This window comes from Trematomus bernacchii, unplaced genomic scaffold (genome assembly GCF_902827165.1).
Source record: "Trematomus bernacchii unplaced genomic scaffold, fTreBer1.1, whole genome shotgun sequence".
Lineage (NCBI taxonomy): Eukaryota > Metazoa > Chordata > Actinopteri > Perciformes > Nototheniidae > Trematomus > Trematomus bernacchii.
Genome location: NW_022987839.1, coordinates 949,404 through 965,954, shown reverse-complemented (window position 1 = coordinate 965,954; position 16,551 = coordinate 949,404). Strand labels below are relative to the sequence as shown.

Below are 16,551 nucleotides of genomic sequence, written 5' to 3'. Positions count from 1 at the left end.
TACTTAAGAGTATTATGTAAGACAACAGTACAATGAAACCAGGATATTTTGTATGCAATATAGTGTATCATAGTATTGTATACTTCTTCCTTTTTGATAAAGCTACTGTAGTTAGGGCTGATTAGATTCAGCCCCTAGTTTTGCTGCTATAGGCTTAGACTGTCGGGGGACACCTTACTTCTTTCTTCTCTCTCTTTGTACCTGTGTACTCATGTTCCAAATAACCCAGCTTTCCCCAAATGTATTGTTGGTGTCTGTCTACGGTGGGATCCTGAGTCGTGGCTGAGCCTGTCACTGTGGTCCTGCCTGATTCTCACCATGCTACTTCTTCGATGATGGCTCCCACAGGATTGTTGACATCCACCTTCTTATGTTAAGACGCATGCATTTTCAAGCATTTGGTCCAAGGACAGAAGGTATCATATTTATATTCTGTACAAACTGTAAAGTCCACTGAAACAAATGTAAAATGTGTGATATTGGGCTATATAAATACACTTTGATCGATTGCTAAGTGAAAACCTACTTGGCAATAAACATCCTAATAAGGACTTCTTAATGTATGTTATTTAGAAAATTGACAACTTTTTTTTCAATTTTTTTTTTAGGGACAAAGTCATCTTTAACATTGAACTTATCTGGTCATATGTCATTTGATTGCTGTGGTTAATGAGATGACATTGACACCTTCATAAAAAAACAAATATCAGTAAATGACATTACTGTTAAGGGATCAGGAAGACTTTCAGCTAAGAAGTATCTTTGTCTTTGCAGAGCGCAAAGGGTGCTGTGCATGTTAGCACATGTTAATTAAATGGTGAGCTCTTTCTGCTGCGTATGATGCGGTCCAAAATGCCTTGGGGTACAAAAACGCATGCAAAATGGTGCATACATACACTGTCAACATAACACATAAAACTCACGTCATCATCGTCATCAGTTTTATTTGTGCTCAGAGTTGGATGTACAACACATTTTCCAGCAACCAAACTGATTATCATTTGGACCCAAAACCATTATTAAAAAAAGCGGGGAAGAAACAAAAGAACCATAAATATATAAAAGGGGTACATGTTTTTAACAACCAGGACTAGAGAGAGGAATTACAGGGAATGGATGGCATGTAGAAAAGATCCTTTACAAAACAAATGTTTTTTTTTTTTTATTCGTTTGATGTTGTTCTTGGCATTTTACAAGCTATTGAGATCCTGCAGTGTTTGGTCCAGGACTTGCTGCATTCCTAGGTTTTGCTCTTTCTCTTTTGATAGGTTCTCTGCAATAGAAAGTAACAGCAGATGTGAAACACAATGGCTGGGTTAGTGAACAGATTAAATGATTACACAAGTGCTAGGAAAATCGGTTTAAAGCAGACTAACATAACAAGTAGTGTATACAAGAAGTAACCCTACAAAGGTCTTTTCATGATGGCAAATGAATAAAGGAAATGTTACAGCTGAAACGAGGTGAAGAGAAGGCTTAAAGGTAGGGTAGGTAAGTTTGAGAAACTGGCTCGAGATCGCTAGAATTTGAAAATACACACTTCCTTACAGAGCCCCTCCTCCAACACACACGAACGCGTACATGACCAATGAGGGCACGAGATAAGTTTGTGCACAGATGGAAGGCTGACCGGCAGGTAGGCCATCCAGTTATTTTAGCCGGGCCGGCTCAAATGATTGGTCGTACTTTTTACAGTATTACAGCTTCCACAGATGACATTTTTTTATGGATTTTTTTTGTCAAAGCACTTAAGATATTCATTGCTATCGGGATGTTAAGAGCATTCCATGGAATATAACAAAAAGTGTATCTCGAGCCGGTTTCGCAAACTTACCTACCCTACCTTTAACTGAAATGACAGGAGACAGTAAAAAGAGAGAAAATATCTTTATTCAGCTTTAGTTTAACAAAAAAGGAGCAAGGGACAGTAAGTGCAAAGAGAGAAAATAAAAGACAAAGTGCTTTAAATCAGGGAAGAAGTGACAAAGGGAAAGTGGAAACATCTTGAGGTAAATGCAACGTTTACAAGGTGTTCATATCATTGAGGGCATTATCCAGCTCCTCGCTGATAGCCTTGAATTTCAGTTTCTGAGTGTACAGTTCGTCTGAAGGTCAGAGAGGAAAGCAGGTGGAGGACAAGGCAGACATTTTGAAGACCAGGATGGAAAATCAGGAGGAGAAAGAGAAAAAAATCAGAGCAGAGATTAAGAATGAGAAAATTAAAGATTTGAACAAAGGTTGAGTAAAGAACGGTCAGTAAAGGATTGAAAACAAGAATGAAAATGAAGTGTACCTTCTAAGTCATCTATGGTCTTTTCCAGTTTAGCCACTGTCCTCTCTGCGAATTCTGCACGGGTTTCGGCCTTTAAAAAAAACCAAAAACATATTAATCATTCCGACGCAGATTCCCTCAGAGAAAATAGCACTAGTGGTCATAAACTTACCTCCTTAAGTCTGTCACTCAGGACTTTAATCTCCTCCTCATATTTGTCTTCTTTCTGAGAGTACTATAGAGACAGAAAGGAAAGGAAACACAATAAATACCACATGGTTTTAATTGTGAAACCAAGTTAATCCACATGTATTTTAATGTCCTTTGGCAATATTTTATGTCATTTTTTATGTTTTAAGTATATTGTATTATACATTGTTGGAGGAACATGGAACTTTTCATTGCCAACAACAACAACAACGATGTAGCTATTGTGACTAGAAAATAAAGCCTTTGAATACTGGTCCATCACACTGGAGAGAGAGATTAACAACACTCACCTTATCGGACTGAGCCTCTAGCGACTTGAGGTTGTTGGTGACGTTCTTCAGCTCTTCTTCCAGGTCAGCACACTTACTGTTTGAATAGAGGAAACACATCTGAATATTCTGAACATGATTGATGTTGACAATGTAATGATACTGGTACACATGCATTAAACTTCTCCTATTTCTCCTTACAGTTCTGCAATTTCTGCCCTCTCTTCTGCCCTCTCCAGCTCGCCCTCGAGGATGACCAGTTTACGGGCAACCTGACATTAGATTTGTAAAAAAAAAAAACACAGTTAACAGAAATGACGTCTGCAAACTGAAAATTAGCTGAAATGTGATCTTCTTGACTTCTACCTCCTCGTATTTGCGGTCCGCCTCCTCAGCAATGTGTTTGGCTTCTTTGAGTTGCATCTCCTGGATCTCCATCTTCTCTTCATCTTTCATGGCTCTGTTCTCAATCACCTTCATTCCTCTGATGATCACAGAGAGACAGACTTTTAGTTCAAAAGGACAAAAAAAGTCACCATAAGTTTGTTCAGACTGCCTCTGACTTCGTGTTCATTTTTGTGGTCGGAGTCTAAGAATAATGCAGGTGACAGAACTCTGTTTTTGCAACAAATGAGCTCTTATGTATAGGTTTCACTGGACATACCAAACATTTAACATGTATAACTCATAATCATTACAGGATTGATTAATCATCAAGGTTATACTGTGATATTTGAAATAGCTATTCAAATCTAATATTAGATTTGGAATTTCTTCTATCCATTAATTCTTTGTATTCTTAAATACATTTTAATGAATTGTGGTACATTGTTTAGCTTCCTTTGCTCTAATTTTGTATTTTTTGAAGTTTTATCAGGTCTGTTTCTTGTACAGCAAACGTCTAACTTGACCGTACATCCCATCGAGATGTTAATTACATTTCTTGTATTAGATTTCCAAAACTAGAATCTATATCTTCTTGAAATATTACAAATAATATGTTTGCGGCCTAAGTCATACTGCAAGGCTCTTCTTCGCTGCTCCTTATCAAAATGTGTGACCCTTGATGCTGTGAGATGATCATTTTTCTAATATTGTAGATATGTCTACAACTTTGTGGTTAGTGTAAAATGACTGCCGGCAGTGTTGATTTTCACCTTTCACTCTCATCCGCAGACTTCTCAGCCTCCTCCAGTTTCTGCAGGGCTGTGGCCAGTCTCTCCTGAGCGCGGTCCAGCTCCTCTTCCACCAGCTGGATCCTGCGGTTCAGAGATGCCACATCGCTCTCTGCCTACACACACACACACACACACAACACAGAGAGGAAAAGAGGTCACAGGTCAGCCAGGAAACAAGCTGCTGCCTCAAGAGGAAGGATACTGTGGAGAATGGACCCAGCTGCACATTGGAAACAAACTATACTAACTAACTCATATCCTTTATTTTTAAAACTGGCTCTTTGTTTCTGGTGCAATGCCTCCTTGATACTGCAGTCAGAGTAATGTGTAATCAGTGTATGTATACTAGTTTCTTGATCTCAATATAAAGTGTTTTATAGATTATTTAATAATGCCTACATTCTGTGGAACCAATCACAAGACTATGTTCATGAATACATTTCATTTTATCCTCCTGTCCAATAAATCAGATTTATTCCGTGTATTTGTTTTCACTTTCAACAACCCTGATGAGTTCTGGACTTTGAATCTTGACCAGATACTTTGAAAACTGCTGATGCAGAAAACCAGGGTGGCCAAACTTAACCCTGAAATATCTGAAGTGGAACATCTGGTCTGACTTTTTTGAATGTATGTTTGGGGGACGACAGATTGCGTGTTCTGGGCCCGTTTCCTGTGGGACTGATATCAGAGATAACCACGTCTGCGCTCTTCTTCCTGTGTAGAGGCTCAATAGGAGGGATTACAGCTCCTAATGTGTCAAATGTTTTTCAGACAAAAAGCTCAAAGGGCGATCAGAACAAGGAATAATGCATGATTGACAAAACAACCTTTGACATAAATTGGGAGAAAATCGTATAAAGCCTGCCACACCTTAAGCAACCACGCTGACGGTTAATGTAATAATCGACTGAAGCTGTCGTTGCATTTGCTGGTGGTTTAGGCAGAACTAGGGCGGGTGAAAGTTAGATAACGCAACCGAACACAAGTTTCATACGTCATGTCTCTACAAATATGCAATTTCCTCCAACAAACCTCTAAAAAGCATCATATTGACACATTTTAAGTTAGAAACGGCAACAATTCAAATGGTATACGCAGGAAAAGGTCGAAATTATTTACAGGGGCGTTGTGTGTCTCATTATCACTGACAGTTAGCGTGTGAATCCCTTAAGTTACAGTCCACAATAAAAGTTGCTCAACAAGTTAATATAAAAGTAAAAATGCAACTGAAGTTGGATACATTATTAATTATCTCACTTCTTCTCGCTGTTCCCGTTCAGTGTCCAACTCCCTTTGTACTGCCAGTGCACGGTCTTCTGCCTCATCAACTTGTAGCTGGAGGGTTTGGATTTTCTTCTTCACGACCTCCATAATATCGACTGCTTTTTGTTTTCTTCAAAAGAAAAAGAAGTAGCCCGGCAAATGTAGCAGTCTGGATCGACTGGCTGTATCCGTGAAAAAGTTATTGATTCGCCTCAAAGTTGCGGACTGCGAGGAAAACTTTTTTTCTAGGGCAGGAAGTCAGGGACGTGCTGGGTTGAGATGGGGGGAAAAGGGCTGGGAGTTTTCAGGAAATGTATGGCGAGATCCTCCAATCCCGTGAAGGAGCCTGTCTCAGATGACATCACAGGATTCAGAAGGGGAAGGCACTCGGTCGTTTCCTCCAAAAAAGAGGTGTGAATGTAACGTCAATTCTATTGTGGACTTATATGGCAAACGTAAGGTGTTGCTTAGGCTGCATTTGTTCTGCAGGAGGAGGGCATAGAGATCAGGAAGAGTTACCTCATCTGATTCATAGGTGTGATTCACTCCTACGACACTTTATGTGAATCATGCAAGATTGGACATGGTTGTGTGAGGGGCGGGGGGGGGGGGGAAGAAAAGTAAAAGTGTTTGAAAGGACAAAGAGGCAAGTTGTAGACTGTATAGAAATAAAGGGTTTAAAGATTAACATGTAGAAGGGGAACAGGTAGGGTGAAGGGTGGGGCGATAATAATCTTTTCAACAATGGTTGTTGACCTGCAGCAGCTTGGAATGTAAATGGTGGCGACACATTCCTCCAGCGCCCCCTTATGCCTCCTCCTCGTTTAAAAAAAAAAAAAACCCTAAATGTCATTTTCTGTCCATGTATCACAATCATTTGCAGTGTGAAATTATGAGGAGAAGAAGTAGTAGTGGAGCAACACAAATCTAATAATTGGCATTGGATTATCTGTAATGAACACATTGTAATGTGACCTTTAACCTGAGGGGTTTCATCTGACCTGTTTTTTTGGACATACTGTGGAATCTACTTTATATTTAATGCTATGTATTCAATTCAGTTTTAGTGTTATGGTTCTGGCTTTGGCTATACACAAAGATGCAAAGGGGGTTAAGCGAGGATCTTAGGACCAGTTGCAGGGAGAGGGAGGGAGACGTCCCACCAAGATGTACTGAGGGGCCAAAACATCTGTGAAGGGGGGTCCCAGCTGAGGACCCTGCAGCTGGCCCGAGGGCACCTGTGGAGGTGGGACAGGCTGCAATGCCCAGCAGGTAGCGATTACCTCTGCTTTCATCCAACTGAAGAATACATTATATTTGCAACTTTTCTAATAAACTAAATATTATACATTCACTAGTCCCAGTTTCTCAGTTGTGAGAATTGTAAAAAGTCTTTTTTTCACTACTTTCTGATTCTTAAATAGACAAAACAATTATCTGAGATAATCAAGAAAATAATCAGATAATCAATAATACATATAATAATCTGATGAAAGATCTAGACCTTAAAAGTAGAAAATCTAACTCTTAGTGGAAAGCTAGTCTATTTGTCTACATATTTCTGCTTAACCTTTAGCTTAAGGTCAGAGACACCCAGAACAGTATTTTTCAGGTAAATGGGACATTGCCGTAAAAGACAGATCACATAATGGTCATTCACCATTGGTTTCGATAAGTTAAGGTATGTACTGTAAGGCCATTTAAAGCACAGAGTGTAATATCTCCACCCCCAGAAAAGGCCAAAGCATTGATTTCATTAGAAACTGCAGAATGGGCTTCTCTGTTTGCTTAAGCTGCATTCCTGGGATTCCTGGTCGGCTACAGGATAAGTTATGTCTGTGCTTGAGAAATGGCTCCATTACAGACCTCACAAAGACCAATAACTCAGTGATTCTCAACGATTCTCAACACTAAAGTAAAAGATACAAGGCAGTCATTTCAGGATTCCTTTAAGGGTTGTTGGAAGACATACATGCAGTACTTTGCCTTCCCGTGTTCTAATCCAATCTGATCCTATTCACTGCCTTCTTGTTTCCTTTTTTGTTTAAATCATAAAAACAAAGACTCTTTTAAGGATTGTTCCCTAATTTCCCAAGATTACAGCTACATAAAAGCTTTAAAAATAGGTTTTTATATTATCTGAATGTCAGTGTTATACGTATTGCTGCTGTTTCATCACTGAAGAAACAACCAAACGTAAAAAATGCAAGTTCAGGCATGACTCTTTTGGGAGTGTGAGCTGTGATAGAAATACTCAGACTGAGTGCATTAGGCACTTTATTCATCTACTTTTTTTATGACTAGTTTGTGTCTCTTTGCAAACCCTGAATGTGTCTCTATCGCTGGTCTTTTGTCAACCATGGAATAATATTTAGTTTAGTCCAACTGAAAGTGTGGTAATCAATACGTTATAAAACTGAAACTTAGAAGTTGTGGTGTTCCACTATTATTTGGTTAATGTGTTTCAGATGGCGTTGTGGTTAACTCACATCCGCGGCCTTCTTCTCCGACAGTTCCAGTTTTTCCTGAGCATCCTTCAGGGCCTCTGAATACTTGTCCAGCTCATCCTCTGTTCCCTTCAGTTTCTTCTGCAGAGCGAGCAGCTCGTCCTCCAGCTGAAAGAAGACAAACGTGACAGAGAGTCAGGAAGGACACAGCAAAACAAAGTATGAATGAAACACTGAATGGAAAAATCCAGGACTGTTTCGATACAGCGATGGGAAGGAAAATGATCATTAATTTTTATTTTAATTTAGGTTGAAAGCACCTAAGTAGGATGGGTCATTAAAACCAGAAGCACTTGTGGACATGGCAGTCCCGAGTTAAGATACATTTCTCAAGAAGACAGGACTAAACTTTGTGGCTTCCCTAAGCTTACATGCATGAGGAAAATGTTTAGCATATAACATTTGCTTCTTAGCATTCAACACCAAGGCTGATGGGAATGTTGTTTTTACAGGTATTGAGTCATAAAACCAACTATTGGAAGAACTTTTATTTCTCCTTATGAGGGTGCTAGATGAAGTGTCAGAGGAGCACCGGAGGAATGCAATGAATTCTTGTAGGACATGAATATTGTCACACCAAAGCATCCATTAGTTGTAGAAGAATTACTCTTAAAAGTTCAAATATCAACCTCATGATGGCGCTAGATGAAACATCAGAGGACAAATGTCATTAGGATTCATTCTCTGGGAACCATGCATGACTGAATGATGAACCATGAATGAACACAACTTCAGAATAATCCATCCACCACCTATAGAAAATGCTGTGAAAGGTTTTCATTAGAACTATTTCTTTGGTAGAAAGTCATTTCGATTTAAACTCTTTGTGAGGAAGTCGAAGGATTGTAAAACCAGGACATTGCTTTTTAAAAGCCACATTAATGCTGAATTCTTAAAATTGTTTTGTTATTTGGATAAACTGATCTTTTAATTGCTGCAGCAGACTGTTTGTAACTTGTGTTAAGATTGAGTTTCAGTTCTGTGTATATTCAGGGCCTTCCATCATCCTAACTGCACTCTTATGTTTGTCCCATCGTGCCAAGAATAGCAAAGAAAGCATCTCTTGTATCGATGCCATCCAAACAAATTAAAGAGCTCTGCATAATCTTCTAGGATTTCATGCTGACTGTTCCTTTGTGCAAGACATGCTGGGGGTCCATATCTGCCAACTGTCACTTATTTTGCTCTCTGAGGGTTTGACTACGACATTAGAAACCCCAGAGAAGATTCTTTCCACTTGCTTTAATGCAGATCCTGTCGATCCTCTCCAACTCCCTGCTCACTAGCATTCCTCACGTAACACCTCCCACTGTGCAATATTTGCCTCTATTTAGACAACCTCAAATATCACATTTCATCTCCAGACTATACTTTGCTTGTATCAAGTGGTTTAAGGACACTATCATGAAGTCAGCCTTGGAAATACCAAACTGTCTAAGGCTCTCGCACCGCAACACCAAATATGGTTGTGCAGATTTTTGGAGTTTATGTTTTGTTGATATGTCACTCCCATAAATTAGGATGCTGGGTAATGTAGTTCTCAGAGCAACAGCTGCTATAAATGAGTTATTTAAACTCCTGCAGCATCCTTTCTGGTACTTTCAAGTAATCCCTCTGGTTCGCTGCTGATGAAATGTCCAGCAGGCGTCACTCAGCACTCTGTTTGTGCGTCCCTGTGGACTTCCTCTACTTCTCCTGTCTGCTAAAAGACAAAACCCCTGGGCTCAGTATCAGCTGCTCTCTGTTAGGCTGCATTCAGTGCTTTGGGAAATACTTGACATGTATAGAAATCTCCTCTGCAGACTGCACAAGTGGTTTGATATGTTTTGTATTTACTTGAGGGAAAGTGCATTTTAATTTAATATAAAACATACAGATAATTTAATATTATATATGAATAGCAAATTAATTCAATTGAGCCATGTTCTGTTAAAAATAATAATTAAATAAATATAATGAAATAAAAATAACAAAATAAATAGTAATAATATTAATTTGTATTATTATAGATATAATAATAATCTAGCCCAATAAATCTGCATGAATAGTGGTTAAACAGACAAAAAAACACAAATCCAATTTATATGATCAGCAACTAAATGCCACATAACCCAAATAGGACTGTGTTTTACATACAACCAAAATAACAGCATAAATAATATTATTTTATAAAATCATGTTAAGGAAAATGAACACAAAATCACAATTAAAATAATCTTGTTGATGTTAAACTGTTATGAATTCATTTGATATATTTGTGTTGTTTTACAAGTACAATTTGGTTAGATCATAACTCAAACCAAAGTATAAGTATTGTTACAGTAGCTATCTAGCATCTGCACTTCTTTCTGAGTGGGATATATAAAGCATTTTATCTTATAGAGTATTTATGAAAGTCACAATAAGAATCTAACTATTGCCAAGCTATCTCCAGATTTGTTAAATTAGCGTTATACAAGAACACATTGCTCCATCTCATCCATCAGCTTGTCTCACCAGCTTGCATTTATCCTCCGCTGCCTTCTGGTCGGACTCAGCCTGCTCTGCTCGGTCGATGGCATTCTCCTTGTCCAACTTCAGCATCTGCATCTTCTTCTTGATGGCCTCCATGGTGACAGGTGGGTCTCCGTGTCTTGCAGGCTTTGGAAGAAAACTTGAGGTGAATAGCTGTTGCAGAAGCTCAGAGGAAGAGAGGCTCAGAAGAGTTGACGCTGAGAGCAACCAGCAGATGCAGAGAGGAGGAGAGAAGGAGGAGAGGAGAGGAGGATGCAGACGGAGAGACGTTGGAGCTCTGTGTGATCTAAACTTGTCTGGATGTTTAGAGACAGCCCCAGTCTCCAGTGACAGCCCTTTCCCACCGTTTACCCCTTTCCGCCAATCCCCGCCCGGGCTACTCTACAACTGTGCCCCCCCTCTCTAATCTTAACTTCACCTCTCTGAAGGCTCCTTGGAGGAACAACTTGCTCTAGATCTCCCATCTCCTTATTTGGATCATGGCCTTTTTGTTTTGAACCCAGCAGGAGAGGGATATCAGATAAGAAGCAGGTCCAGAACTCCAGACATCAAAAAGACTTTGTCCACATTAGTAATATGAGTTACTGGAGGATACATTTTTTCCCCCCTTTGGGCTGCAAATCTATATGCCTGTGTTCTTACTCAGGAATGTTCAAATTGATGTTAATACCAGAGTTGGTTAGGAAGGACATAGTTTTCATTCTACTGCTGAATGAAAAAGGGCTGTTGGAAAAATGATCCAGCTTCAGATTCTGGAGAAAGAGTCTGTCTGCGTGTGATGAACACCAGGCAGCTGCACGGACATAAACCAAAAGTCTACTGTAATTAAGCTCCCCTTAATTACTATTGGTCTGACTGACCTTTATTTAGAACTGTTTTCTGTAATTTGTTAGTCACACAACATCAAAAAAGGATTGTTGACTTGTTGTTAACTTGTGTTCAGGATTTATTTGTAATGTATGTTTGAAAAATGGGTCATGCTCATGAAAACTACACATTAATGATTCATCTTTTTGCAAAAAGTGCTGCTTTTGAAATAGTTTTAGCGCTCAGGAGCTGTGTATGAGCTGTGCATATCTGTTTGTATACTAATGACATCAGAGCTAATGACTGTCTGCTTGCCTTCAACTTTTCTCTGCCAGCTGCCCCGACTAAAAATAAAGATTACAAGGAAACTCAAAGAAAAGTGAAGCATGCAGTGACCATTTAAGAGACTGAAGATAGACCTGGACACATGCATGTTTTGATTTTCATGTTTCATCGCCATGATCACTGGGGGGGGGGGGGGGGGGTATCCATTTACATTTGATGTTATTCCTTATACAGACATGGCCCTTATTGTTGTTTAGCACAGAAGAAGATGGCCAGGAAGAGTTGTTGCTGTCCATCGAAATCTGTTTACCTTTCTTTATGTGTTGGGAAAGTTTAACCATTGCCATTAACACAAAAAAAGCTTGTTGCAAAACCAAGCTTATAGTTTTTGTGGCCATTTTGGAGATTTATGATGTTTTTTTATAGGGATAGTCATGACTGTTTTATTGTCTGAGATCATTTGCGGTGAGGTTCTGCCTCATATCAGAGGTATGTAAATAACTGCGCAGTGTGTGACTGAATCTGCCAAATTGAAAGCCAGCAGATATATAGATATTCACATATTTTCTGTTATAGACCAAAACTGCTAGGATTCTTTCTAGCAGGGGAAGAAGTCGTCAGCCTTTTTTGGCATAGGTTTATGAAAGTGGTGACAGTTTGATAGCCCTACAGTCTTCGGGTTTACACAGGCTGACATCATGAGATTGTAACTGTGTGCCTTATTTGGTTTGTCAGGATGCTGGTTGCACACAATGTTATGATAATGCATTGCTCACATACAATTCTGGTTATTCAAGATAACAAATATTGATTTTGGAAGTCTTTTAGTGAGGTTTTTCTTTAATAAGATTCCCTTCAGCTTGTACAGTGAGCAGAAAGGAGGTTTGGAGCTCATCCAGGAGACAAGGGAGGGAGAAAAGGAGAGGTGGTAAAGGAGAGAGGAATAGAGACAGGGTGAATCAGATGCAGAGTGAGAGAAATCAGAACCCTCCCACAGGAAACCATACTAAACTCTTCTCCTTGTATGGTAAAAACTCCCCGAAAAGCCACAGGATCGTCTTGGGAGTAAAGTCAAAGTCTTGCTAAGTATACATCACAATGACATGGGTATGGTGGAACAGATTACAGTGTATATTAATGCCACCAAGAACACAAACTAGTACTAGTTTTAGCAGCCTAAAGTGCTTGATGTCATGCAATGGATATTTGGACACTGCCAGTACAGTTCTGTGTTCAATCAAACTTACTGCTATATGATCCGTTTTTCACACTGAAAACACATTTATCACAGCAATAAGTCTCAGGGAACAATAATGGACGCCTAGTATTGATAACGTTTGCTGTGGCAACACCCGCACATCTGACTTATCAAGTATGTCACACCTGCACGATACATGGAGTCATATTGAGACAAGCCCATTTCGCAACAATAGTAACGCGTCAGCCCTAAGCTCTGCAGCTTCTGTACAAACATGTTCATTGACTACGGAAGTACAACCAGAGATCCCCACCTACAGCTCCAAACTCTAACAGTGTGTAGTGTATGGACGTGGTTGAGGGAAGTGGCAATCTGTTATATTTGGCTCTGTAACTCAGTACAGTTGCATCTTTGACAATGTCTCAGCTTGATCTTACCAGCCAAGGACCAGAGATCTGTCACTTTAATGAGCCACAGTTGGTTTGCTCAAGCCCAGTGCTGAAAGGCTTTTCACACCAAGGGGGGGGGGGGGGGGGAAGAAACTCGGATGGTTGTCATTTTTGCTGTCCTTGCATTATTTGGCTCTTTATTTAACTTTGCTAAATGAAAATGCAGATTTTTCCCACCTACCAAAAAAATCTAATATTCATTCACACATCACATGACTTTTTAAATGTTTTTGCCATCCTTCATCCATCCCTTCACAACTCCACTCCATCATACACGGAGGTGAAAATCACCAGCTGTTTGGTTGTGCATAGTTGAGAAGGCTTTTAGACCAAAGTTATTTTAATGTTAAGCCTGTACTACTTCGATTATTACTCCAGTAGCTCTGTGTATTGTAACACACTGACATAATAATAAGTGGTATATTTTTAGATATATGAAGCAGCAATGCTTCTACTTATGTTTCAAGAGTCTATTTAATGAAGTCAGTATATATGACTTAGATGCTATTTAATATTAGCAGTTATAGTTGTTAATGGATCAAGTTCACATTGTCCATGCACTTTTCTGTTCTTGTTGAATTATAATTGTATTGGATTTCATATGTTCATCATTCTGTCATGCATAATCTACATTTATTTATCTTCATCAGAAAGTACATATAGGTGGTTGGGTATCTTATTTTCCAGGTAGAGGATAAAGGTCTGACTTTAGCAGCAGACGTCACTGTTTTCATGGCCAGGCAGGTTAAAAGGTTATTTATCCATTGATTAATAGTTGCTGCTTCAGATTTTTTCCATTGAAGAGCAATAAACATTTTTTGCCTGCAGGATAAAAATACCTGACTAAGATCTTGAAGGTTAAGCAACGAGATCCAAGATGCAAAGACGTCAGCAGAGAGGTAATGTTACAAAAACAATATCAGATATGAAAATAGAGGGTTCTGGGTAGAAGGAACAGATTGATGTACAACCCAAAAACCACGAAGGGTTTAAACATTTTACTTTTTAAATGCAAGAACAAATGACAGACCATGATATTGTTGGCAGAAACATCATGATGTGAATATGTGTATTTAGATTAGATCAGAATCCTCATTTTATGTCTAAAGGGTAAGAGTCAAACATGGGAACAAGGGTGTGGTTTATGTCTGGACAACAGGTGCGTTGCTTCCATCAATGGCTATTTTGCACAGCTTTATAAGCAAACAAAATACACAATAATGACATTGCACTTTAATGACGCCCCTATGATAGTGGCAGTCAGCTGTGGCATATTATTCTTTTAATAATCACCATGCTCTTTGCACGGTATAATATTTTTAAACTGTATTTCGAAGTTCATCTTGCACCTTATTAGAACTGGAATATTAGTCAATCAGCCCACATATCATTTGACTTGTCTTCCTGATATTCATTGTAGTCCCCTCTAATATATCTTAGATTCTTATATCTACCTTACTGCTCTGCTCTCCCCCCTGGACTGACAGTTGATGACAGGGGGAGGCTGTGGCTCAGTGGGAAGTGTGCTGGACTTCGAATCAGGGGATAGCAAGTTCGAGTCCCACTGCAGTCAGCATGTCGTTGTGTCCCTGGGCAAGACACTTCACCCCAAATTGCTCCTGTGGGGATTGTCCACAGTACTGAATGTATGTAAGTCGCTTTGGATAAAAGCGTCTAACAAATGACATGTAATGTCACGTATTCTTCTATAAATGTAAATAAACAATTTGTTATGAATTGTCTTATCATGACGCTAGACTGGGCTAACCTAACAGCAACCTAACAACAAATGCTCGCAAATGTATATGAACGACCACTTCACCAAGGAATATACTGCTATTAGAAAGATCAACCACTGAGGCCTCAGTATCTGGATATCTAAGAAGCTGCAGCACACTCCTCCTAGGCAAAGCATTAAAAAGCCACTGCATTGTCAATATTTCTGAGTTTCGGTTTTAAATTCAGTATTTAATAAGAGTGTTTTGGTTAATTTCCAGTAATCCCAGATACAGTTATGTCTGATTGGTCCCAGATTGACTTTTGCGATAACAGCAGTATGATCTGTAAAGACTGAGGGTTCTTTTAGTACTGAATCCAACTTATGTTCTATGTCTGAGGAGATCAACCAGAGGTCTATGCAGGACTGCTGAGATCTATTCTTATTACTCATATGCTCTTTGGTTTAAGTTCCTATGTCTCCAATATCAATCTCTCTATTGTGGACTGATAACTTTTAAACTTTCCCTGTAGTATAGCGACCCCTGCTGACCTATTACTACCGAGGTAAAACCACACATTTTTACCCCATTTTCTCCTCCAAAATGACACATCTGTTTCTAAGGCTTGATTCTTTTGACTGAAACAAAAATCAGCACTTTTGTTTTGGAAATATAAAAATAAGCGTGTTCTCTTTAACTGGTTTCTTATAACCCTGGCATTAACAGACATAACAGAAATTGACATTAAAGAACACAAACAGATACAAGAACAAGTGTTTTGCTCTGGCTTTTAGCTGCACTGCTCCCAGACTCTGTCTCTCTTCCACGATAGCCTGTTTGGGTTTTATCCTGTTCGGTTGCTTTTAACCTCTTAGAGTATTTACTGAATTGTATGGTGTCCTTGGGTGTCGTGAAAGGCTGCCTTAAATCAAAGGAATTATTATTATAATGAGAACAAATCAAAACAATATAGGGTACAGAGGTGGAAACAGTTTATAAAACCCTATATTAAAAATGTAATGTGTCAAGTGTCAAGCTCAGGAACTAAACCGTGTTCAAGTCTTATAAATTGAACTAATCGTAGATTCATATTAGGCCTACTTATATCCTCCTGGGACCCAGCCCATTGAAAATGTCCACTGTAGTGGACATTTTGTTAACATGCATCTCCTTTTACTCTTTTGAGCTACTCTATCAATCCCTGATGTACTGTACAGAGGACACCCTGGTCTTTCCAGTGATATGTCATTGGTTAAAATTGCATGCTGGGAAGTTCCTCTTTCTTTTCATCCAAAATGGCTGGCATACCAAAAACAAGATTTTATAGAAGCAGGAGGAGAAGTCAAATATTGTTGAATAATTGTAATTTTTACCATGAAAATCATATATGTTCTTGTTTATTAACATGTGAGGAACTATATAATTAGTTCTGAAAGCAATTAAATAATTCAAGTTTTCAAATAACAGCTCTTTTATAAATGTCCATTCTAGTGGACGTCAGGACCATCTTCATGGACTTAATCACTCAATATTTTGTTGCAGGAGACGGAACTGAAGCAGACATTTTCTGTACCAGATAGTTAAGGGAGATTCAGATTTTGAGCTCTCAGATGATGAGAGAGATGAGGATTTCACACCTGGGATAGAAGAGGGTCAAGAAGAAGGGGGGAAAGATGCAGGAGGCTCCATGAGCGCACAGATACAGACAGAGAGACAGATAGGGACGAGCTGGAAAGACATGGCCCTCTGTGGGCCAAGAGTAGCACGTATGTCTTATTGTTGTTTTTATTTTAAGTGGAGCCATGAAAAATGAGAATTGCCTCAGGAATGCAAGCTTTGTTTCTATGAGCATGGTCAAATGGAGACCACATCCATAAA

General features: G+C 39.1%; 1 protein-coding gene across 4 annotated transcripts; it reads right to left on the bottom strand.

Moving 5' to 3' along the window:
* Positions 1-927: 927 nt before the first annotated feature.
* Positions 928-10,487, bottom strand: LOC117500267 (tropomyosin alpha-3 chain-like). 4 transcript variants are annotated; one of them, XM_034153073.1, is made up of 9 exons: positions 10,199-10,484; positions 7,685-7,810; positions 3,909-4,042; positions 3,118-3,235; positions 2,953-3,023; positions 2,773-2,848; positions 2,445-2,507; positions 2,294-2,363; positions 928-1,273 (listed from the first exon to the last, which is right to left on the bottom strand). In XM_034153073.1, the coding sequence occupies exons 1-9, from the start codon at positions 10,310-10,312 to the stop codon at positions 1,191-1,193; spliced, it is 855 nt and encodes a 284-aa protein (XP_034008964.1). In that variant the 5' UTR covers positions 10,313-10,484; the 3' UTR covers positions 928-1,190. The 4 variants fall into 4 exon arrangements, with proteins under 4 accessions (XP_034008964.1, XP_034008967.1, XP_034008966.1 ...); XM_034153075.1 differs by lacking the exon at positions 928-1,273 and adding an exon at positions 1,871-2,105 and having other exon boundaries at positions 10,199-10,487; XM_034153076.1 differs by lacking the exons at positions 7,685-7,810; positions 10,199-10,484 and adding an exon at positions 5,190-5,564.
* Positions 10,488-16,551: the final 6,064 nt, after the last annotated feature.